The following is a 25,888-nucleotide window of genomic DNA, read 5'->3' on the forward strand; positions in this document are numbered from 1 at the left end:
GCGGAGAATGCACTTGCACACTTTTGGATACTGCCAGCTGGCCAGACATCAAAGGAAATAGATTTACTTTTCTAAGTTAGCTTCTTGCCATCCCTTTCTTACAGATTCTTGAGATCTAAAAAGGCTGGTATTTTGTGAATTTGTGCAATGGAGATTCAATTCTTTCACACTGGATTAGGATAGAGGAGAGGACTGAGGGAAATGATGAGAATGTAATGGTCTTTGCAGATCCTTAAAGAATAATGTAATTCTTTCATTTAGCAAGAGCATATTTTACTACCCACGAGCAATTTGTTAGCAATGTAACGAAAACCTGCTCTTCACAGAGCTACGTCTTATCGTCCTCCTTGCACCTTAACACCCCTTTCAATATCCTGAATTTCTCCCAGGGTCATTAAACATCTTCCAGTACTCTCAGCTCGCCAGGTCACTGACCTGCAGCTTCTCTGGGAGGCAGTGTGTGCCAGGTCTGGTCCTGCACCAAGCATGTGCTGGATGGCCTGCAGGTACACGCCTGCATTTTGGCCAGGTGGGAGGCCAAGTGAAACAGAGATGCTGAAGCTGTCGCTTTCTGTTTGGCAGAGGGATTGACTGACTGATGCCTGTCTGCCTCCTCCAAGCACTTCTAAGTACCCACTTAGTCTTCCAGTCATTAAGATCATCTGATGGGTTCAGAAAACTATCTGGAGACATGAAGAACGGAAGATAACAGGGTAAAAAAATTAAACAGACAAGCATGACTGCACAATGAGGTGATAATTCTCACAAAACTATGCTAAAATTTGAGGAAGACCTCCCTAGCATGTGCTAGGAATGACAGGGAAAGGGATAACCCAGCAGAACTAACCGCTTAGGGTTGCAGAGACTAACTTGAAACAATAGCCTGAAGGAAAGGTATCTCCAGCCTAAATAGCAGGATTATGGTGTTAGTGATAAGGGCTGTGAGTTGGTGGAAAAGCATGTGAAATTACAGACACGCCACAGACTGAATTCTTACAGTGTACAGAGAAGTCTTGCATTGGCTACATTTAATTGGGATCTTCTGTTTTCCATGTTTCTACTATTATAAACATTATTAGCAGATGACAGCTAAACTGTGGGTACACCAACTACATCCATTCCCCTTGGTTTTGGCTCTCAGACAGATTTCTGAAGTTGCGCATCCAAAACGCAAATGCACAGGGACTATGCATCACCGATATGTCTCCAGAGAGGTGCCTTTGGGCAGTTTGTGGTTCGCAAAAAGAGTCGGGATGCAGTAAGGTTAGCCAGCATACGGCTGGCTGCATGCTACCTAGTCTTAAGCTTATCTCAGTGCAGACAGTCACCCGTGGTGCCCACCCTTGCAGGGATCCACAAGGGACCATGAGGAATCGGGCTCTTGTCTCATCTGAAAACACTCTTCATGGTTATATTTGACTTTTGCTTATTCTCTAGCTCTATTATTAATGTTTACTTTCAAGACAATTGTGAACTATCTTGAAATGCTTCAGCAAAATACCTCAACTCGTTAGAACATCACAGAACTCAAGGCTGAATTCAAGCTTGAAAAAGCCTTGACTTGTGCTGGACTTTTTCTGAAGAAGTAGACTCATAAAACTGCTACACCAGCAATGGTGGGTGACTTAACATCCTCTTCTTATTTCATCTATATCTTTGAATTTTAATTCAGTGATTTTTCTTTAAATAACTTCTACCAACTATGCCTACAGTCTTTCACTACCGCCTGTTGATGTGGATAGCTCTTGATAGTCATTCCACATTTATGTTAAACATTAATCACAGACTTCTGCTGAGATTTCTGAAGTAGCCTAGGAGACTGAGATACATAACTCCTGTTTATTTTACCAGGCAACCAGGCATTGTGCATCAAAATCCCTCAAGGTGGCTTTGGCTACATCAGCAAAAACTGTATTTATGATTTAATATAAATATGGAATTACTATGGAGCATCGTAGACAAATCTCTGCCTTCATCTGTAATGTCCTACAGTATTTCGTGTTTTAATTTGTGCTCATTTGACCAATCACTTTTATCTAGCACGTTGAAAAAGGCACTGCAATGCAATGGTGCAGTCCAAACATGGATAAAACTAATAAAGAAGAACCTGATAGCAACAGCAAGTATTAGCAGCATTAGATCCTTGCAGTTAATATACAAGACTACATGTTAATTGTACTGCTCTGTCCTGAAGAGTCGCCCCAAAGCACTTAGCAAATTACACTTTGAAACTGCTTCTGCCTCTGAAACAGAAACGCTGGAGCATCCCCTGTCTTTTGAGCAGGGTCAAAATTCAGCCCTAAGGCAGTGTGTGAATGGTGCAGCGAATTGGAGCTGCCTCTCTCCGCAGGCCCAGCCGAAAATTACTAGATCAGAAAAGGGGTGGTGGAGGGGGAAGTTACGTGATGATCTCATTTTAGTGCATGGAAGCTTTTTAAGTAACTTGCAGAAAACAAGTGTCCTAGTTTCCCCTAACTAACTGTCCTGTTCTGATTATCTGCCAGGTTACAGGTCATGCGAATTCCTAACTGGGACTCAGTATTTGCTTTGGGGTCAAAAGGGAGAGCTAAACTCTCTTTTCTCTTTGCAGCTTCACCTATCCTTCTGTAAGAGAAGTAACACAGTTAAAAGACCCCACATCAAACATGCCATGCTCAGCTATTGCAGTGTGCTACCTTCAGCACAAATGATGATGGTCCATCAGGAAGTACTTAAGGTCATAGTTCTCAAGATTATCTCCATATGGTAATATTTTGTCAAATTGCAACCATGTCAAGACAAGTTTTAAACAGGTCCCACACTACCTATCGCCCTGTTCATTTCTATCACAAAGTCCAGGGAGAGTTTTGCCTCAGACCACAGTAACAGCAGAACTGAGATTTTTCAAGGTGAATACATCAAGAGTGCAGCTCTTTGCATCCTTTGTAGTGTGCAGTCCTACAACCATTCACATAAGCCACTGTAGTCACAGGCTTCTGACTGCCTACATTGGACACTCACTGGAGACAGGGCTAAGTTTTCCTTCTAACATAGACAGTCATCACTCAAAGTCTGGTCTTTCTCTTAGTTTCTATCTAGAGAAAAAAATCACTTTGCTTGAAATCAGAAACTGACTTGCATCTCCATTTTGTTTCTTCTTATAGCAAGGAATTGATGGGTGTGCTTGTGAATCAGCACGTTGGGAGGATTCATTTTTTTCTGGTGAAATCATAAATGATTGTTCTCCTCCACAAAGAAGAATCAACCTACGTTTCCAGAGCACTTTCTAAATGCCTTTTCTAGATTCCACTGCATAGCCTGATTTTGGAAAGTTAAGATCTCGGGGTTTAAGAAAAACACATAAATAGGGTGTTTCTGATTGTCTGGTTGTTTTGGGGTTTTTTTCCTAAGAGCTATAGTAGGAGTATTTCTTCGATACAGTTTTCACAAGATCGCCATCCGGAAAGCATCCAAAGTAAAAATAAGGGAACAGGATTCCTTGCTATATGCGTCAGGGAAACACAATTTCTAATCATTCCAGCAAGTTTCAAACTCAGCCATCCCTCTAAGCAGTCACGATCTTAGCTTACTCACTAGAAAGCCTGCACCAGCCAGCAGCCTGCACCGAGTCCTGTTGTTGCAGCCTTGCGCTACAGCATCCTGTAACCTGGCAGGTGAGAGTGAAGCTCCAAGCTTTCCTCATCCCTCCGCAGCCCCCTGGCTGGGCAACACCACAGGTCAGAGCATTCAGCAGTGTAGGCCTGGTTGTCTGAGCTCCCCGTGCACCCCTCTCTCCCCAAGCCTTCTCACAACAGCATTACGGGCATAAAGAACCAATCTGAGACAGTAAATCTCAGCAGGAAAACAAATTGCTCCCTTCCCCCTGACACAAGCACATTAAGATGAAATGCAAAGCCCGCTTGTTTTGTTCAGCACCCGGAGCCAAGGTTTTTCATCTCCTTAAAAAAGCCCACAGCAAAAATTCAAACGTAATTGGCAACTCACCCTAAGTGGCTGGCTAAACTCATGGAAACACAGAAGAGGAAGAAGTTTTTGATCATGATAAAACCAGAGACACTCCCATTGTCCATTCCAGAGGAGAGGAGGAACGCAGGTGGTTGCTTTGGTGAAGGTGCAGCTGCTCACTTTGTTACGCTGCAACAATATTAAAAAAGAAAAAGATAAATGATTACACGGACAAAGAGCAGGATGGCCAAGTTCAGCTAACACGGCATCTTCTGCTGTCTGTGTTTTTCACAAACTTATCTAGGCTTATGTAAACATCAGCTGTTTATGTAAAATTGTATATCTTCAAGGACGTGTTTTACCTTCTGTTGACAGAAAAGTGCAAGCCAGGAAAAATTCTTAGTGGCCCAGTTTTCCCTTATATTCATCCGTGATACAAGCAACTAAAGAAACAGTCACCATTTTCCAAATGCCAATTTCGACCCTTTACCTATTTCAACAACTTCCAGGCGCCTGCAAACCCAGGCTGTGTGCAGCCTCCGCATCCTTGCCTTCCATCACAATTTTTTTCCCATTAAATACTCTGCTTCCCTTTCCAAAATCCCAGTTGAAATGCCAAGAAACACCTACTGCTTCTTGGAATTCACGCTGCTGATGCACGGCTTAGCAAAAGAGAGGGTGGGATGGGGAAGGGGTGGGGGGAGTGAAAAGTGACCTTCCTCGCAAAGGCACATAAACCTCACGCTAGCAGGAAGAATGACAGTCATATAGCTGCTCCAGCGACTGCCGCTTTTTGGATACCTGCCTTAGCCACCAGTCCACCAATTTCAGCATTGTGCACTAATGTTTTTTCCTGTGCACTCAAAAAAAAAAAAAAACAACAAAAAAACCCCCAAAAAAACACAAAACCCAAACAAAACAAAAAAATCCAAACAAAAATAAATAATAATAATTAAAAAAACCCCAAACAAACAAAAATATCACAAAACCTCAAAACAACCCCCAAAAACAGACGCAGAGGGAAGCTGCCTGCCTTTCCCACCTGAACCCTATGCCCCCGCGACACACCGCAACTTACTCTCCCTTCCGCGCCGGCGCAACGAGGCGAATATCCCAAACCAAAAGCCTCCCGCCGGGGCTGCCCCCGTCCGGTCCTGTCCGCGCTGCCCCGCGGCGGTTCCCGCTCGCTCCGCACCGCTCCGCACCGCGCACTGCGGGGCCGCCGCTCCTTCTCGCACACGCGCAGCCCCGGCCCGCCCGCACCTGCCCGGCGGCCGCCGCCGCCCGCTCCGCGGAGGGTGGCACCTGCTCGCCCGAGCCGCGCCCGCTCCGCTGCCCCTTCCTTTCTCTCCTCCCCTCCCTTCCCCTCCCCGCGGTGCCCCCGGGCTTCCCCCCACCCGACCCTGCCAAAGTTTTCTGCGGCCATGTGCGCGGAGCCGAGCGCAGCGGCGGCCTCCCGTGGGGGCGCGGAGGGCTGCGGCCAAGGGCTCCCCGCCGCCCTCCGCCGGAGCGCAGAGCGGGGCGCTTACCAGCCGCCGACGGGGGGACGAGGGCGAGGGGGCGGTGTTTGCCCGAAAGTTGCGGAGCGGCAGCGGAGCGGGAGCGGCGGCGCTGCCTCCCCGCCGCTGCCAGGCGCGGCCCCGCCGCAGCGCCGCGCTCGCGCCGCCCCCGCCAGGAGCCGGCGGCCGGGTGCGCGGCCTTGGGGACCCCCCTCAAAGGGGCCTCTCAGGAGCCCCGGGAGCGCCCCGCTATCCCCGCACCGGTCTCCCGCGGGCAGCCCCAGCCGCGCTCCTCAGGAGGCACCGAGAGCCCGCGGAGAGAGCCCCGGCCACCTCACGCAGCGAGTGAGGCTTGCCGGTGTATAGCTCCTTGCACACACGTATCGCAGAACCACGGGGTGGTTTGGGTTGGAAGGGATCTTAAAGATTATTCAGTTCCAACCCCCCTGCCATGGACAGGGACACCTTCCCCTAGACCAGGTTGCTCAAAGCCCCGTCCAACCTGACCTTGGACACTGCCAGGGATGGGGCAGTCACAAACCTAAGCATCCACACAGCTACAGACCCATACACCCAAAGACCTGTGTCCATGTTCCTCTTCCATGGCCGGTGGAGCTGGTCTGAATCATTACAACCCTCATGATTTGATATCCATGGTTTCTATCAGCATTAAAACATTTCAGGAGACTTGCAGTGACTCTGAGGTTTCCTTGTGACTGTTGGTGGTTATTCCAGAAAAATGGAGGCACTGCTTCACAGCCTCAGTACTGGGAGCAGTATCCTCAGTACATGTTCAAGCCCCAGACATTGCATACTGTTTGCAGGTGGGGAAAGGTCGATGTGTGTTCAACTATTCAGAAGAGGAAATGGGGGTTCCTTGAGGCACATGCATCACTTTGTAGCATGTGCATGCTACCTGTGATGTACAAGATTTCAGTATTCATCACACGTTCATCATGGTCACACTGTTGTGACCAGGCTTCCAAATAATACTCCAACCTCCATTATTAAATTATCAGATCTAATGAGGTAGTGTTTGTCTTTCAGGCAACATTATGGATCAATGAAGTATCCGTCTTTTCCCTTTGTCCAAAAAAAGTTCTATGAAATTAATCCCTCCGCTGAAACCAATACTGATCCTGCAGTTCATTGCAGTGGAGGGTCCTGCTGCATGCGTGCCGGGTTCATGATCTGCATGGTTTGAATTGAAAACTGGGTCTTCTGAATTCAAATTTCCATTTTAATTTTTTTTGGGGTGGGGAGGTGGGGTGGTGTAACATGTGGTGCTTAGCTGTGTTCAGCTTTTCCAGCAGTGATTTATGATCTTAAACGCAGAGCCAATGGCATACGTTGTTCATTAGTGACTTCAACAAATACCAAGTTGTGAATGAATGTTGCTATCAGAGTCGCTTTCCCAGTACTTAAAAATATCTGAGCAAAGTAGTATGAAGTGCCAGTCGTTTATCATGTTCTTGCCTAGGAGCGTTTAAATCAGATTTATTTCTTTTCACAGTGATGTGATTTCTAGTAGGAACTATTTATAGCTCTCTACAGGTGATGTAAAAACCACGTGATCTTTAAATAATTTTGCAAAATAAAATTTAAAAAAATAGTAAAATAATGGAATAATTTTACGAAAACAAGCACAGAAACACCGGGACCAACCTTTCTATGGGACTGGGTGAGCAGAACCGAGCCTCCATCCCTCTGACTTGCTCCACCTTCCCCATGAAGCCATATTCAGCACATCCACGTCGCCAAGTTTAAAGCGCATTTAAGACTCGGAGAAGCGAAATAGCAAGAAAATTGTAAAGAAAACTTGGGGGGAGAGGGGGGAGGAGGATAAAGAATCAATAAAGGAGAAAGGACTTGGTGAAGTCCTTGCCGGGGAGCCGTCGAGTTCCCCATCCAGGTGGGTGGCTAGCGGGGCTCGGGACCGCAGTTCTCCTCGTGGCCGCCAGAGAGCAGCGCCGCTCCACGGAAGCGCGGCGCTCTAGGCAGCGCGCCCTGGGGTGGGAGGACCGGTAGTTTTGGGGGTGCCGGACAGGACCCGGTAGGTGATTTACCGAACAGGGTGGCCGGTGAAACCGATGGGAGGCCACCGCCTGCTGTGCGAATCCTTAAAAGGCACTAAAATAAAGGGGCTGGGAGAAAAGACGTAGCGGGCATCACTGGTGGTGGACGTACCCGCAAGAAAGCGCTTCCCGTGGCTCCCAACAGCGGCGTCGGGTCTTCTTTTTCCCCATAGCCTTATCTATATGATAGCAGTGTAATACACATCCGGTGCTCTTTGCCAGCTCATTATAGCTAATAATGCAATATATCAGAAACATGTTGTTTATTAGCTCCTGGGCAAAGGTGCATTCTTGAGAGCTTGTCAGGCACTAATTGCAGAGGTTTTCAGATTGAATCCCTGCAGGATGGTGGCTTTGACCTGTGACAGCAGAGTTATTACAAGCAATAGAGAATTTTGTTTTGAATGTAAGTATTGTCCATGTCCTGCACTGCCTGTTTTCTGAGGCACTCCCTTGGGATTCACACTTACTGTATTTGTATCCTTAGCCCCCTTGCTGGGTTTTAGAGGGTGTGTTGAATTTAGTATGTGAAACAATTGCTTTTTATTGTGGTCAAGGAAATGTTTTGGTTGGTTGGTTGGTTTGTTATTCTCTGTGCTGGTGTTTAGCAAAAGCTAACATAGCCATTCCACACTGATTTTCTTTAATATTTGAGAGAAGTTTTGCCTGGTCCCTCTCTGACATTTCTCTTCCCTGCTTCATTAAGTGATGTTGCTCCTTTACAGAGATGAATGATTTTGAGCCAGATTGTCCTCTACAGGGAACTGAAAGAATAGTACAGGCAAACTAGGCCGTGATTTTTACCATGGCATATGTGAGTGCTTGCGCTCAGGAGCTCACTGGGAAATGCACACCAGGCCCTAACACTGTGACACTCTGTGTTGGGAAACAGACAATTTCTCCAGCAGCCGAAGGCATCTCTGCCATTGATCAAGCCATTCTTTCTTCTCCCAGGAGAGCTACAGAAAACTCATGAAGTTGCATGGAGGTGTGACATACTGTGAGTATTGACCCAAGCAGCAGGCTCTTCAGAGGCATTCTCTTCTGCCAAGACATTTCACCAGGTGGAGATTACCTGTTTTCTTTGGTCTCCTAGCTAAGAATGCAAAAGACAGCACCTGGAACAGTGGTTTTGGTGATACAAATCCTTTTCCAATAGAGAGCAGTCTGAATTCAGCAGTCACTGCAGGAATCCCTGATCGTGAGCTAACGTCAACTCAGCCACTCTCAACACACAGAATGGATATGAGCAAAGAGCGAAAGCCTTATTTCCACTCAGCACAGTCAAGAGGTGCTGGGTCCAGCTTTGGGCTCCCCAGTGTGAGACATGGTCATAGTGAAGAAAGTCCAGCAAAGGACCAATAAGATTACTAAAGGACTGGAGCATCTCTCTGTGAGGAGAGGCTGAGAGAGCTGGGACTGCTCAGCCTGGACAAGAAAAGGCTTAGGGAAATCTTATCGATGTATATAAATACCTGATAGTGGAGGAAAGAATAGGGATCCAGGCTCTGCTCAGTGCTACCCACTGACAAGACAAGGGACAGAAACACGAATTAAAAACCATGACATTCCATAAGAAAGTATGTTTTTAGTTTGAGGGTGAGCAAACAGAGGAACAGGTTGCCCAGAAAGGTTGTGAGGTCCCCATCTGTGGGTATACTCAAAACCTGAGGGGGAACAGTCCTGGGAAACCTACTATAGCTGACCAGTGTGTCCAGTTCTGGGCCCCTCAGTTCAAGAAGGACAGGGACCTGCTGGAGAGAGTCCAGCGCAGGGCAACTAAGATGATTAAGGGAGTGGAGCATCTCCCTTATGAGGAAAGGCTGAGGGAGCTGGGTCTCTATAGTTTGGAGAAGAGGAGACTGAGGGGTGACCTTATTAGTGTATATAAATATATAAGGGGGGAGTGTCACGAGGATGGAGCCAGGCTCTTCTCAGTGGCAAACAATGATAGGACAAAGGGTAGTGGGCTCAAACTGGAACACAAGAGGTTCCACTTAAACTTGAGAAGAAACTTCTTCTCAGTGAGGGTGACAGAACACTGGAACAGGCTGCCCAGGGAGGTTGTGGAGTCTCCTTCTCTGGAGACATTCAAAACCCGCCTGGACACATTCCTGTGTAACCTCATCTAGGTGTTCCTGCTCTGGCGGGGGGATTGGACTAGATGATCTTTTGAGGTCCCTTCCAATCTCTAACATACTGTGATACTGTGATACTGTGAGCCTGCCTGAGCAGGAGGTGGAAATGGCCGATCTCCAGAGGTGAGCTCCAGCCTCAGACCCCTTGGGTCCTGTAATCTATGAAAACAATGTCATCCTGTGAAAGTGAGAGCACTTTCCCCAAACTATTCCACAAGTGCATCTGGTAGTGAAGTCACACAACCAGCCTCGCTGATGTGAGAGGTATTAGAGCCTGCTAGACTTTGAAGCATTTTGTTCATTTCTGAATGGTAAGGAGGGGTATTAAAAGCCTTTTTTTGCCCCATTCTACTGTGCTGTGAACACCCACAAAACACAGCTAGTGCCCTGCATTTCAGCTGTCTGACGGACCACACTGCAGACGGAGCTGGTGGGCTTTGTGTATCCCAGTGGCAATAAAGAGCTACTTAGTGGAGTTTTGTGAAAGGTGGCTGGGGGCAGAGTGACATCAGAAAGGACTGCTCAGAGATAGAGTTGGTCCCTTTTTGTGTAACACAGACGACTTCAGTGGTGCCACTGGGAGAGAGAGGCAGGTGACCGCAAGCTCTGTCCCAGGAAAATTCCAGGTGGTTGTGAAAAGCAGCATCTTCAGCAAGCGGCACTGATGCTTCTGCGTGCAACTCCCAAATCTGCAGGTTCAAAGGTCAAAAAACTTCATCTGAATCTAATCCTGAGCAGGTTGCTTTCTGCACACATTCAGTTTAGAAATGAACGTAAGGCTACGCTCTTTGTTTGGCGATCATCTGTTATTGGCAACCTACACTTCAGTCCATTTCCACATATTAGACTAACAGCTGACTGAGTGAAAGATACGCCTGAACACTGCCGAAATGATTCATGGCATACCTTAAGCTTTCGTGTTTCTGACAGTCACTCTGGGCACCTTACAGAGGTCCATACTCCAAGACGAGAGCTTTGGGAGCTGACAGCTCTTTTTCTCAAAAGTAGCTGGAAGGAAGTTTAAATGACCTTGGATCTGTATTAGATGCTTTGCATCATTAGACCAGGAAAATGGTATCTCGAGATACCCCACAACCGGCAAAGGAGTGGAGAACATTTCCAACATTTTTCAGTCCATTGTAAGGTTATAAATCCTTGGATTAGAGCATTAAAACAAAGCTTGTCTGTTACTTACAATGACATTCCTGTCTTTCTACACCCACAGAAAGAGACTCCATATTTTTCCCAAAACCAGCCTTGTTGTATGATTCTTCACAATTCCCTTCTCCCTTACAGATCCTGTCCTCCCTACAAGTTAAACCAGCTGGTCCAGATTTACACGGTGTAAGTTCCACCTATGTGGCTGAGATGAGTGTAACTGTTGAAAGCCTAGTGCTGGTCAATGAGGAGCATGGGGCCAGGGCCAACAGTGAGGCTCAGGCCTGGTGCAGCCCTTGCAGTGCCTTTGCAAGGAAATGCTGCACACAGGCAGGTTCTGACAGGTCACTTATATCAGCTCAGCTTGACAGTGAGGTAGCCCTTTTATCCTCTGCTCTGGAAAAGAAAGAATTCCCTTTATACCAGTGGATAGCAATGCAAAGTCAGAGTGTGGGGTCAAACCTGCTCGCAGATGTTTCCCCATGGAAGAACTGAGGTCTTATTCACATCCTTGCCAGGTTCACATGTGAAATCTTTTCGCTATTGCTGCAGAGTCTAGAATAGCCTGCCCTTGAGAGGCAAACCACGAAAGCCAACGGGATTTGCAACACATCCTGACCTACTAGTTCAGGGTCTTGATTTCAGGAGGCAGAAGGGGCTACCTAGCAGCAGTCTCTCCTGCGTCACACAGTACACAAATTTCCTTAGCAGTATAAACTGTGAGTTTCTGGTTTGCTTTCCTCTTGCTCTGTGAGAATACAGGCTGCTTTTCTGAGCATCCTTGAACTCTGCAGCAACTCACCTCCTCCGTGAGTGCTACACTCCATAAACAAGGGCCTGCTGTTACCTCACCTTGCATCTGCTCTTGGTTTCTTCTCCTGTGGGCACACAGCTTTCAGCAGAGAGAAGATCGTAGACTAGTGAGGTTGGCAGTAAAACTAGAGGGAGATTTGAAATATATGTTTCACGCCATCAGAGTTTATACCCAAAGATCTTTTAGATTTGATGTCTTGGGCCAAATTAACAAATTGATTTAATGTATCTATAAGGATGTTGTGGATACAGATGTGAAGTTCACATTTTGCCCACATCTGAGCTGGACTGATTATAGGTTCCCTGCTTTGCAACCATTGACATTGTGCTAATAGTATGGGAATGACAGTACAAATAAATGTACTTAAGCTCTTAGCAGGCCTCCTGAGAAGCAGGTGGATTCAAATGCGACATTAGCAAACAGAAGCACATGTTGTCTTCTCAGTCTGTATTCTTACTCAGTAGTGGCAGTCGTATCTCCTGATATTCTCTGGTGACAGCCCATGGATCTTCCCATTCTCCAGAATTTAGCTTTTAAACATGAAATATATAAACCATACTTTTGCATAGAAATAAATAATAATGTAAAGGATGAATAAGTCTTCTCTAAACCTATAAAATACTTGTAACTAATGTGTGGAAGTAGATTAAACACAAGATTAAAGTAGATTAAGTACAAGAAATCTGGAGTGGGACTTTTTACGAAGTCATGCAGTGACAAGACAAGGAGGAATGGCTTTAAAGTCAAAGAGGGGAAATATAGATTAGATAATAGGAAAAAAATTCTTTACTATGAAGGTGGTGAGGCACTGGCACAGCTTGCCCGGAGAAGCTGTGGCTGCCCCATCCCTGGCAGCGTTCAAGGCCAGGTTGGATGGGGCTTTGAGCAGCCTGGTCCGGTGGAAGGTGTCCCTGCCCATGGCAGGGAGTTGGAACTGAATGATCTTTAAGGTTCCTTCCAACTCAAAGCATTCTACAATTCTATGATTATTCTATGCTAAACACTGCTGATAGATGCTTAGATCTAAAATGCAACAGTCTTCTGTATAAACTTAGGGGTGTTTTATTGCACCTGAGTGAGCAACAACTCAGTAACCTTCTGAACTGGAACTTTATGATCCTATCATCTATAAAATGTATTTACTGAATTTCCTCAAAATGGCTTAATTTACTGGTTAGTATTTTAGCTGGCTAGATTAGCAGTTATATATATGTTTGAAAAATAATGGGTCATTACTGTAGCATTGTATATGATCTTTAAGGCTTAGTCCTCCCATCTGGTGGTTTTCCGTAAGTATGTACTGCACAGGGCACTCCTTATGAGGACAGAGCATACCTTTAATGAGCTGAGCAAAAAAGGCAACTTACTCTGTATTCTGAAGCATCTAAGTAAGAAAGCTCTCTGTGGAGAATAACCACAAAAGTTTCATACATAGTATTAATAAAGATTAATCATGCTTAAACTAGAGAATACAAGTTCTGCATCAATATTCAACGGTTTCTGCATATGCTACTGTACACGTGATTCCTCCATAAGGAAGGAGAGAACAAATCTTAGAAGGAACAACACAGAAATGCACTGAACTAAGATGGAAGGATCAATATTGATAAATTCTTCATTAAGTATGTATTCAAATATTCATAATGGATGGAATGTGAATGTACTGAAGGACAATATAGGACCATAGTAAACTAATGTACTTAGTGATGTTAAGGACAGAGTATTTGAAGTTTAGAAAATGGTTAAATACAGACAAGAAGTACCAAAATCTATTTGATAGTACGTCTCAATTTTATTATACATACGTATGCATGTATATCTCTCATATTTAGGTTATAAGCTATAAATATTTATGCCTATTGATACACGTATGTACATATCAAACCTACCTCTCAGCTGGGTTTTGGCTGTGTAAATGCTAAGGTAAGATTGGATTAGCATGTTCTAAGCTGTTTTGATGAACTCAGGTCTTTTTTGGCAGCTATAGTTTCCATATTTACTGCATTTCTCTGTGTTGTTTACATGAACGCTGAGCATATTGACAAAACTCATTATTTCTGTTTCTGATCAACACAGGTAACTGTCAAATATACCAAAAAATATCAGTTTCCTCTTTTGTAAGAGTTCACATAAGCTTTCCTGTCACCTTGTAATGATTCATTCTAATAATTAGCTGCTGCTACCAAAATTACATTAATGCATAACATTTGGAAAGCTGTAGACACAACTTACATTTATTTTAGGATCTGCAATATACTGATTTTCAGGCTGAATTTATTGGCAGGGGTTAGGTGGGAATAAATGTTCTCAGAGGTTCCAAATCCCATTAGATGTGACTTCTGTTATAAGATTCAAATGCTATAATTAATAAAATTTCAAGAAAAATGAGGTTTTAAATGGTTCTATATAGAATTAACATTTACAGAAATTGGGCAGAACTAAAAAAAAATTAAAAAAAAGAAAAATTAAAAAAAAAAAAAGGAAATAACCTGAAAATGCCAGTGTCGATGTTCTGGAAAAGATACTGACGGAGATTTCACAATTATCCATATATAACTCTACTGGATGTTAAATATTAATGATTGAACTATAACAAGCATTATAACATCCCACACCAATGCAGGTGATGCCAGCCCTACAGCTTTGAGGAAACATATTTTGCCAGTCCCAGTGCAATAGAATTCAGAAAGGTGAAGTTTATAACATGTATTATGTGTAGTAGTCAATAAGCCAGATCTTAATGTAGTATAAATTGGCTAAGTGAAGGGCAGTGGAACTACACCCATATATCAGCTGAGGTTATGCCTCGAGTGTGACCCAGTAATTAAGATTCAGTCACTGAGAGTTTGTTTGAATCTGAAGAAGGAGATCTGGTGCAAACATTAAGGTTTTTTTGTTTTGTTTTAGTTTTGTTTTTTCCTTTTGGTAAATAATTTATTCAATGAAAAATGCAGGTGGCTTGCTCACAAAACAGCTGCAGAGCAGGCTAAAATTTGCCAATTTGTATTAGTCAATGGAAAAACAAAAGTAGAGTAACCACTAGAAGTACTGAGCATTTTGGTTTTAATATTTCTAAAATATCAATAAGATGGAAGAGAAGGATATAGCTGCAGAAAGACTTAAGAACAGTTGTGAGGAATCGTCATACAACCCATGCTTCAGATAGTCCCTTTGGTGTGAGAAACCCAGATTAACTCTTTGCTATGGGCAGCCATTATCTTTTTGAACAGAGGGAAATCTGCATGGATTTTCCTTTTTCTTGCCTCATAGACTGTTCCACTTTCACAGAAGTGATTGAGTGTTCAGTGGGTCAGCTATCAGTGGAGATGAATACCTATGCCAAGGAAAGCTTTGCTTGGAGGGAAGAAAAGCACCCTACCTCCAAGCTGCATATTTAGGATGTAGCAGATTCAAGTTCAGTCCCAGGTGCAGAATGCTTTCCTTGACTACTTGTGCTGTAGTTTTTGAAGTTTATGAACTGGAAAGACAGCATGGCATGCTCTGGTCCCCAGGCTGCACACTTACTGTGTCTGGTCCTTTAAAGTCCACAATAACTCCATTGGCTACACATTTTAGAGAAACAGGATTACCTTTATAAGTAAACTAAGCTGGATTTATTGCTATGCCTTTCACTTTCAGTAACTGAAAGCGAGTGGATTGGTTTCATATTTGGAGCTGTATATCAGAATGGATCACAGACTGCTGGTCAATACTGTACAAGAAATTTTACCTGCTTGTCTAAACACATAACTTGTGGATGCAGGGAGCTAACACAGCTGTTAATTTTAGCAGCCAAAGAGTGGGTCAATGAGCATAGCATCTCAGGTGCACAGAAGAGGATCAAAAGAATAGCTCCAAAGAGAAAAAAGTGACTTAAATAAAATATGACCACTGGAATAGTTGTAGTTTGATCTACTGGTGTTTTCCCTGTTTACTAAAAAGAACAAAACAAGATCCATCAAATGTTAATCAGATGCTTTTTGTGTAGAGAGCACTGGGGCAGAATCCTGGGTACGCTCTAGACAGCAGGAGAGAATAAGTTTCAGGCAAATAATCCAAGAGAAGAGACCTTAAGGCTGTCAGTTAGTTTTCCACTCTAAATGTGTTTCATTATAAAGTGTCATTTTGTTGAGATCAGATTATGGTGCTTTTTTCGCAGCTTTTTGAGTTCAAGCATCTACACCACAGAAAAGTAGATTACCCATCCTGGAACCACCAGCACCCCAGTAGCTAGGGCTTTCACCCAGGTTCCAGACCCTTTGTAAACACCAGACTTGAGTATTAGTCTCTTAATGTGACGATAAACGTAATGTTATGTCAGCTGACTATTAACTGTTTGTTTTATTTTATGGATGACTAACTAGGACTGCCCAAGTCTGACAGAGCACTTGCAGTGGTAGACAAAAGTGGTGAGAGCTGTGGTTTCTCCACACCTCTGACTGCAAGGCAGTACATTCTTCAGTAATGTGCACAGGGTTGCAAGCCATGAATTTTAATTCTTGGTCTGTCACTAATTCACTGTATAGCTCCAGGCAAGTTCCTATCTCTTCAGCTGTAAAATGGGAATAATAATAATAATAATGGTTTCCTATCTTTTGACAGCGATACATTCATCTGTGTTTTTGAGGCATGCAAATACTACAGTGAGTGGCCCAGAAAAGACCATGAAAAAATGAATAATTCTGTATTTACTGCAGGCTTTGGGTATGCAGTAAATAAGGCACTACTAACTGGCTGGTGAAGATTACTTTTCTAAGTAGCTGCTTATTCAGTAGGTACTGTGTAATCAGTACCTACTTATCCTGTGTGATAAATGATTAAGGATTATTTGGGGGAAAAAAAGGGAGGCAAAGACACATTTCAAGAAAAATCTTAATACTGGTTTACAGGAAAGCACAATTAGGATTTCATCATCCATTTAGGTGCTAGTGTTCTCCAACTTTAAAGCACTTGATTTTAGCAGCCATCATAATGTTCTTGGGCAATTATCTTCTGTGCAGGCACATGATTAGGTCTGTAACTTGCACTCTGCCATAAGAGCTTTACTCAAAACTAACATTTTGACTGTGCACATGTACCCATTCTTCATGTGCAATTATTTCTGTCTGAAAACCAGCAAAAAATAAATCTGCCTTTTTTTTTTGGTTGTTTGTTTTGTTTTGTTTTAAATGTCTGTTCTGATCACGCCATCATATTCCCGTTCTTATACTGCATTTTTCTAGATTCTCAGATTCGTTGCAGTGCTGGGGGCCTGTTCAATTTGTTACAGTGTCTCTCCCTTTCTACACAAATAAAATACACCCCCAAAGCCTCCTTTTTTGACAAATAGATTCTTGCTATTGAAAATAGCAGGGAAAACAATAAAGACCACTGTACACGATGATATGCTAAGACTTCAATTCAAACTCTGAGTAGTCTGAGCATGTTCATCCCACATTTTAACTGCTTATTAGACCATTACTATGGCATCTGTTAAAAGCATGTGCAATCCACAAAACAAGCTGCCAAACGTCTCTTTACAATTACATTGTTCAGAGACCTGTATTGTCAATCTCTATGTTGTATTTGTGTATACGATGTTAGTGCAGCAGTCCCCTGAGTGGGCTCATTTGACTATGGCTGGAGTCATGCTTACTTTTCTATACACAAGGAGATCTAAGCTCTGCCGAGACAGAGTCCGCACAGATTTGTCAGTCTAATCTCCACCCTATTTGGTGATGCTAGATTTAAAATTAGGACGTATCAAATTGTAATTGTGACATCTGAAGTAGTCTTGACACAAAAGGGAAACATCTACTGCATAATACTGACAGCCTTTTAGTGTGTAATAAAGGAGGATGTTTTATTGTACTCTACATATTTCTAGGCATTTATTTGATACTCTTACATGTGATATCTGAGATATATTTGAGATAATAAAAATATACTGCATAAAACAAAGGAATATATGACTGCAAATAATATTTTAAAATTTCATCTTAAAAGCTAAAGTTCTTCTTGCTACTTATATCGAGAACCTTCATGAGTGAATATTTTGGAGCAAATTATTTCTATAAATGTCTCTTTACAGGCCCTGACCTTATGAACTGCACACATGATTCATTCTGGGCATGTGAATTCATTGCAACTGAACCCATATGCAAAGTTATTGCAGCAATTAACTCAGTAGAAGAATGTTTGCAAAACTCTGTCCTTCAGGTTTTTACTTTTCAGTTTACAAATGGTGCTAACGGCTATGAGCAGGATACAAACAATAGGCACAGAATTATTGCCAGGCATGACTGTTACCTCTAGTCACTTATAAATTAAACATCTGCTGTCTCACATAGAAAACATTTTAAATAGAATTTGCATATGAAAAAGATGACTGTAAAAGAGATTTCAGTGAAGAAATCCTTAGCTTGTTGTGAACACAGAAGCCTTGCTGCTCAGTAGAAGATTGTCAGAAGTACTTCACCCTTTGCATTGCTGTCTGACAGAATCTGATGGCCTAAATTTCATTTAATGCATTTTGTTTAGTGTTTCCTATTGGCTAGGTCTACATCTTCAGAGGCACCTAGACATAGAAAATATAGTGAAGTAGAAGGTGGGGATTGTCTGAATGTGAGTTTTCATGTGGGCTCCCCTACAAAAGAAAGGCAAGGTGCAAATATCCTTTTTCTTTAAACACTGATGAGCACACTGGAAAAAGTCTCTTACCATGATCTCCCACAAAAAACATGGCCCCTGAAATAATGCTACATTAATAGGTAGGGGATGAACATAATTGCTACTAGCAGAATTTCATCAGGGACTATGCTAAATATAAAGAATTCAGTGCTAGAATGTATTGAAACAATTGCAACCTCGCTGTACTTCAAGTTAAAAGTAAAATTCTCATCTTCACAGAGCAGCACCCTGATGCTTGTAATCAAAACCAATTTGAAACACTGGCCTGTTTCTTGGTGTCAGGGAAAGAGATTAAGGGGAAGAAGAGATCACTGTCATCTTTCATATCACAGGACACACTTTGAAAAGGTCACAGTGAGGCCAGGGCAAAACCTGAATGGAGGAAGAATATACCATCTACCACCACTCCAGCACCAGTCGTAATGAGCCAGCACCACAAGCAAGGTTATAATAAGAATGATGTTTAAATTCAACAAAACCTGTTGTGGCAAGCAGCTATTATGCAATTGTGGCTTATTCAACCCAGCTATGACTGCACACAGGTTTACTTTTAAAAGACAGGAATTTACTGTGGTAAAGAGCTGATGCTGTCACTTTTGCTGTGTGGTTTTGTCTTGATGCACGGAGAAGGTTGAGCATCTTTGGAAGGCCAGACTCAGATAACAGCATGGAAACCTGAACAATCTCCCATATTATTATATAAAGAGCCTGAATCATTCAGAAGATTCCCTCTTTTTTTTTTTTTTTTTTTTTTTAACAGATAGAGCTGCTACTACATGGCTCTTAGACTTTCAAATGCCTACATAAATAATGAAATACTTCCCTGCCATTCTGTCTGTTGCACATAGATACTCCATGGTATTGCTAACTTTGCTAATGTGAATAATTACATTTTGGTGTTATTTATAATTACTGTTTTCCTTCCAATCTTTCATTGCATCTGTTTCCCCAGTGGCTAAAACATTAACTATTAACCTCACAATGGGAGGAACAAAAAGGTGGCTTCAGTGTTATGTATTTATTCTTTTTCTTGGCTGGAAATTGAATTATTTACTCCTATTTAAGACCTGTCTAATGAAAGCATCAGTTAACTGTGAACCTAATGTTCTTTAATAGGAGCAATGCACAGCTAACTAGTAGAGCAGAATAAGAGCATAGGATACAAACAGGTGCAGAACTGTTCACATCTACACGTGGAAATAGATAAGCACTTTACAAGAACAAATAGATTAATTCTCAGTGCACCATGCAATGCGGTCAAATCTTTCTCAGTGACAGACTTGGGGGACAAGATGCCATCCAAAGGGACCTGAACAGGCTCACGAGTTGAGCTGTGTGAACCTTATGAGGTTCAACAAGGCCAAGTTATAGGTCCTGCATCTGCGTCAGGGCATCAGTACGGGCTGGGGGATGAAGGGATTAGAGCAGCCTTGAAGAGATGGACTTTGGGGTACTGGTGGATGAAAAATTGAACATGAGCTGGCAGTGTATACTCACAGCCCAGAAAGCCAGCCGTACGCTGGGCTGCATCAGAAGTACCACGACCAGCAGGTTGAGGGAGGTGATTCTGCCCCTCTGCTAAGCTCTGCTGAGACCTCACCTGGAGTACTGCAGCTCTGGGGCCTCCAATATAAGAAGCATGTGGACCTGCTGGAGTGAGTCCAGAGGGGGGCCATAAAGATGACCAGAGGAATGAAGGACCTCTCCTGTGAAGACAGGCTGAGAGAATAATGAGGACAAACTTTTTAGCAGGGCCTGTTGTGATAGGACAAGGGTTAATGTCCAGCTAGAACAGGTTACCCAGAACAATGGTAGATGCCGCATAACTGGAAACATTCACAGCCAGGCTGGATGGGGCTCTGAGCAACCTGATCTAGTTGAAGATGTCCCTGCTCATTGCAAGTGGGGTTGGATAGATCACCTTTGAAGCTGCCTTCCAACCCAAACCATTTTATGAATCTATAGGAAGGAAATATTAATGAGGGTAGCTCTTTGGTTTGATATGGCACAAAATTGAAACTGCCTGTCCTAGATGTTAGATAAATGCTTTCCTTGGTAAAATTGTCTGACTTCTGCTAATGAATATATGAAATAAAAATCCTAGAAAATTCCATGCTGCCCATGTTATAAAGTTTTCCTATTACCTAATTCTAATGTCCCAACTCCCATTTCAGATGGTACATCAGGGTCTTCAAAGATCATCCTCCAAGATGGAAAAATAGAACCCAGGCATCTTTCATCCTGGCCAAACCCCCAGAAGAGGGCACGCCATATGCCTGAGAAGGTGCAGCATCTGGCACACGTCTGCTGTGCCTGATGGAGCTCCAGAGCTCCCAGTGGGCTGCGCAGCTTGCCATAACCTCCAGAGTAGGCTTGTTTGTGTGAGGCACAATCTGGCCCATAGTTTCAGATCATCCCCTTAATTTATCAGAAAAAATAAGGAGTAAGCTTTTACTCAAAATGATGTTTTCTTTGCTAAGGATTATTGCTTTCTAATTATTGTTCTAACTGGATTGTATGCATAAGTGTCAATGAAAATGGATTACAAAGAAATATGACTAAAAAAATTATTTATGTTACCAGAGCTAGATTAATCTTTCCAGGAGGGAAACTGGTAAAGATGACAGGACATACCACATTGAAACAAAGAAGCTGTCAGCTCCATTGATACCTCTTTCAGTCTAGCATCAGTTACAGTGGACTTTTAGCAATTTCATTTAATACTGAAGGTATTATATTAAGAAGCGAATAAAGGTTGACAAAGTGTGCATTTTGTTCAATTTTCTACTATTTTAAAGAATGAGGTTTTAAACTTTCTGAAAGTTTTTAGACTGTATGCATTGAATAAAAAGCAAGAAAATTTGTAAAGCATAATATGATATTGATTTCTAAAGCAAAAAGGAATTTTGGTTCAGCAAAATATAGCTTATTTTCTTTATGGACACTTCTACTGAGAGTTTCTGTTAATATATAAAGTTGCTGCTAAATGTACAGACCCCTAGTGAAATAGCAAATCTGTATACAGTTATAAGCACATAAGATTGGGAACACTGGATCAAACTGAAACAATCTACTCAGTGGTGCCCCATAGAAACTTACGGAAAGTGAGTAAAAAGAGGGAAAGTACTTCCAGTGCCACAATAAGAGAAGGCAGTTCCCTTGTGCTTAGCAGCAATGGAGGGTTGAAAAGGCTATGAGAGGATCCAGCCTCACAGTCCCTCTCACTGCAGTCCCAGTCTCTGGGTCTCCATCAGTCCACACACTGCCTGAGGTCCACATGCCAAAATTTTAAGGGGCTTGGGAAGGTGAAAACTAAAATAAAAAGGCAGGCAGTTTGGGAGTCATAAGAAACTTTCTGGTGGTAGAGGAATTAGTATCTCATTTGCTCAAGGGCCAAAATTCCATTCCTTGGCACCCAGCGTTCAGTGGGAAGTCAACTCCTCCCTAACTCCCAAGTTCCAGCGATCTGCAATGTAGATTTAAAAGTTAATCTGTATTTAATCATATATAATAACTATAAATAAGAGTTATGCATGCCAAAGTGAAGGTTATTAGGATGTCTGAAATACGGTAAAATGGATGTCTACTTGATTTATTTTGTCTAAAGCACTGTTGAATGTAGACCAGCTTTCAATAGGGGGAAAATACTGCTTACACTTCCTAGAAGTTACATCAAAGCATTGCGTATTATGAGACTTCACATTCTCTTCCCTATCTACCAGGGAAATCTTAAAACTCGTTGCATGACATTGATAAATGATTGAATTCCACATTGTTTGTCCCATACTACTCAAGTGGGTTTTTTAAATGGAGATGAATAACTGCTCTCTTCTCTGAGGTTTCAGAGGGCCAAATTTTACATTGTCTAATATATGTATACAGAACATTTGTGAACTTTGAAAGAAAACCACCGAATACAGTTAAAAATCATATTAGAGACTTTTAGCCAGTTTGCATGCATAGTACAATTTATAAAGATGATGATGAATAAAGCCAGGCAATTTAGAGACTCTAGTAGATGGATAAACAGTGAATGAATATAAATAAATAAGGGTTATGAACAGACATTTTCTGTTGTTATTTACTGGAAATAAAAAAGAATTTCAGTCTTATTCAAACCTGTTTATAAAATTCTTGATATGTTGAAGTGTTGAAATGTATACTTTGGATTTCAGCGTCTTTTTTCAGACTTAAGTACTTCACAGTATTTTAAAATAAAGATGGAGAGAATTTCAAAACATCATTTGAATAAAAATATCTAAACCATTTAATTCTTTAAAAATCAATGTTTTTTTTTCTAGCAAAGTCAAGAGTAGAGCTGAGAACATTCCAGTGTCACTGGATGTTCGTTGCACTAAAAAAAAAGAAAAAACTTAAGCTGATAAAGTTCCACTGAGTCCTTTAAAAGCACGAAATTAGAATACAGGACTACTGGTACAGATGGTGGGATGTCCCAATATATTCAGAACAGTTTAAGTGTACATATTCACATCTGAAAAACCTGTAAAATAAAAATGGTGTTCTTCTGATTCATTTTTAAAGCAAAGAACATTTCCATGTTTTCCAATTTATAGAACATTTCCAATTTTTCATAGGCTGCCATGACTATTTAACTACATTTTGCAGTTCTCTCACTCTCATACTTGAGCAGGGAAAATGCAGAGATGTATATGCTCTGTTACCAGCTTGTTTCTCTTTTAAATCAAAACTTCTGAATATTAAAGAAGATTTGTGGATAAAAGAAAATACAGCTTGAGGCTATGATATAATGCACTTAAAGGTCCCAAAGGCAATATTCTTAACATCTACAACCAAATCTGAAACATAACCTGGGAATGTAAATGTTAGGGCTGGGCTCTTAAATTCAAGTTTCCTGACACACTGCGGGCTGACAGTCTTTGAATTTATAAAGACTTCCTATCTAAAGAACCAAAAGAACTAAAGAACACTGAGAATAATTATTTTGTTCTGTACTTACAAAGCAGTACCTATGAGAAAGTATTACCATGTACGTGTCCAGGTGATTATTTCATCTGATAATACATGTTTTTATAATCCTAAAATTGTTCTTCCATGCATAATTTTGAGACTAGTTTTGTCAGCACAAGTGTGTGTCAGTGGGATTCCTAACCCTATTTTGTGTATTTGTGTATAACATTATATACAGTAATGAGGTTTAGAATGGATCAAGGACTTACTCTTCCTCAAGATATTTTTTTCAAATACCTTCTGTCCATTTTTTCTTTCCCCCAGAATATTTTTTTAAAAACAAAACAAAAGAAAGCATTTTGGGGGGGTTTGGTGAATGTCTACAAAATCCAAGGAGAAAACTGAAACCCTAACTTCTTTGGAGACCAAGGGCGCCTCAGAAGTTTTGCAGTAAAAGTACCTGAGGAGTACCTAATGCATCCTGTCAAATACTTGTGCTTATGGGCCTGGCTACTACACAACAGCACTGGGTTCAGCAAAGAGCATGTTAGAAACACCTACTTTCATTCAAAACTGTCATAATGTCGGGTCAGGGTGACCTCTGCATTTTGTAACATGGGTCATATGCAGTGCCCACTAATATGCCAAGATGAGAACTCAAGGCTCTCTTCTGCTTCCATTTAACTTTGCATGGAAAACCTAAATCCTTCTGTGGAGAGCTGGCCTTTTCAGTCATGAGCCTTTCAGAAGTGGCATCAACTATTTTTCATTAATTCATTTTTCTTTTACTGAGGCTATTAACTGTCATTCTGAAAAAAAAAAAAAAAAAAAAAAGCCAAACCAAAAAACTTAAGAGAATAAGAGAGAATTCTAGAGCCTGAGAGAGTAGGCTTTGTTCTAAGTCATAATTTCTCCTGCCACTGAACATGAAATGCACTCCAATATATGTCAAAGGTGCCAAATCCTTGTATCAAGAAGTAAATCTCATGTCTTTTATAATATGGGTACACTTGTCAAACATATTTTCTGGTTCTGTGAAAGTGTAAGGAGTTCTTTTACTGTTGTATTGTATGAGCACTAACCTCATCTGCAATGTTTTCTTTCTGAAAAAAATGCATATCTTACAACAGCCCTGTAATAGCTCAGAAGGGCTAGAAGGGTACCTGGCATACCTTTTATCACCCTGGCATGTATTCAAGTACTTCAGGGAGCTGAAGAACAGAAATAAAAATATGCAACTAAATTAATTTCTAAGGGAGGAGAAGCAAAATCAGTGGTTTATTTGTGGAGAGTGTAGTAATGAAAACAACAGGACAGTTTAAGATGTGAAAATTGTTTTACTGATGGGGCACAGTAAACCGGAAACATGTATTTCTGATTGCATTGAACATAAACATTCCCATGCTGAATCAAGGCAAAGTTGCATCTAGTTTGCTGTCCTGCCTCTGGCCATGGGCAGTAGCACATACTTTGGGAGGAGCATAAGAAACAGGACAGAATGAAAGCAATTCTTCCCCATGTATAACCTTTCAGTTTCAAGCAGCCTGAGGTTCATGTACTTCCTTAGCCAGAAAGTGCATTCCCAACATTGATTTTAATAGCCATTGATGGAGCTCCTTTTCATGCATTTGTCTAATGGATTTTTGGGTCCATTTATAACTTTGACCGCCACAGCTTCCTCTGGCAACGAGCTCCACAATTTAATTATGCATTGTGTAAAAAGGGACTTCATATTGCTTTCTTTAAACTGACCACCTGATCATCTGAGTGCTCCTTTGTTTTCACAGTATGAGCAATAACAAATACTCATTTATCCAGTCTATGACTTCATTTATATCTATCATATATCTCCCCCCCTTCAACTGCTTTCCAGACTTAAGAGTCTCAGCCTAACCCTGTTTCTTCTTACCAATGAAATTTCAGACTTCAAATCATCCCTGTAGCTCTTTGCTATACCTTAATCTAGCTCTTAAGCTCTTTGATATGGAAGAGAACTGAATGAAGTTTACAAGATGTAGGTAGGCCTCAGACTTCTACAATGCTGTACTGACCCTGCTTTGTTCTATTAATTCCCTGATTGTTCTTAGGACTTGTTTACCTTTTTGACTTCTGCTGAGCACAGAGCTGGGACCTTCATTGAACTATCTGCAGTGACTCCGAAATCTTAACTGTAAGGATAATGGCAAATTTATGCACCTTTGTTGCGGGTATTTTGATAGCTTTCCCTATGCCTAATATTTTTATATTTGGAAACAGAATGCATTAAAAAGAAAAAGAAAATAAATCCTGTGAACTAAAATAATTGGAACCTATTGGATTTGAACTAGAACTAGACACCTTTGAGAGTTATCAGTGATTTAAAATTTGAGTAAACAGGACTCTACATCTTGACATATTCTCACTTCATCCTTCCTACTTTGCTCTTAAAGGAAACGGGTTTGCAGACTTGCTAATGCATTGGCATGTTTCTGAGCCATGCTAAACTTCCCAGCTCTGGCTGATGTCAAAGGGAGTCAAGACTGGCTAGCCCTCATAGAATTGGACCTGAAAAGTATTGTTCTGGTAACTGTTTATACTATGTGACATTGTCACTTCCACGCTATTTGTGGAGCTTGACGATTGGAAAAATGAATTTCTAGAGAGGTTATGAAGATCAAGGAT

At 41.9% G+C, this 25,888-nt stretch overlaps 2 protein-coding genes across 2 annotated transcripts in view; one reads left to right on the top strand and one right to left on the bottom strand.

Annotated features, from left to right (window-relative positions):
- GABRA5 (gamma-aminobutyric acid type A receptor subunit alpha5) overlaps positions 1-4,070 on the bottom strand; it is a gene marked incomplete at both ends in the record, with an annotated part of 51,966 nt that extends 47,896 nt beyond the window's left edge. The window contains one exon of the mRNA XM_080612705.1: positions 3,985-4,070. Coding sequence (XP_080468831.1) covers positions 3,985-4,070 — 86 coding nt within the window. The remainder of the gene's footprint in view (positions 1-3,984) is intronic.
- Positions 1-25,888, top strand: part of GABRB3 (gamma-aminobutyric acid type A receptor subunit beta3) — a gene marked incomplete at both ends in the record, with an annotated part of 197,417 nt that overhangs the window by 40,966 nt on the left and 130,563 nt on the right. The gene's annotated exons all lie outside the window — the stretch shown is intronic.

The sequence above is a fragment of the Psittacula echo genome (genome assembly GCF_963264785.1).
Source record: "Psittacula echo genome assembly, chromosome: 3".
Classification (NCBI taxonomy): Eukaryota; Metazoa; Chordata; class Aves; order Psittaciformes; family Psittacidae; genus Psittacula; species Psittacula echo.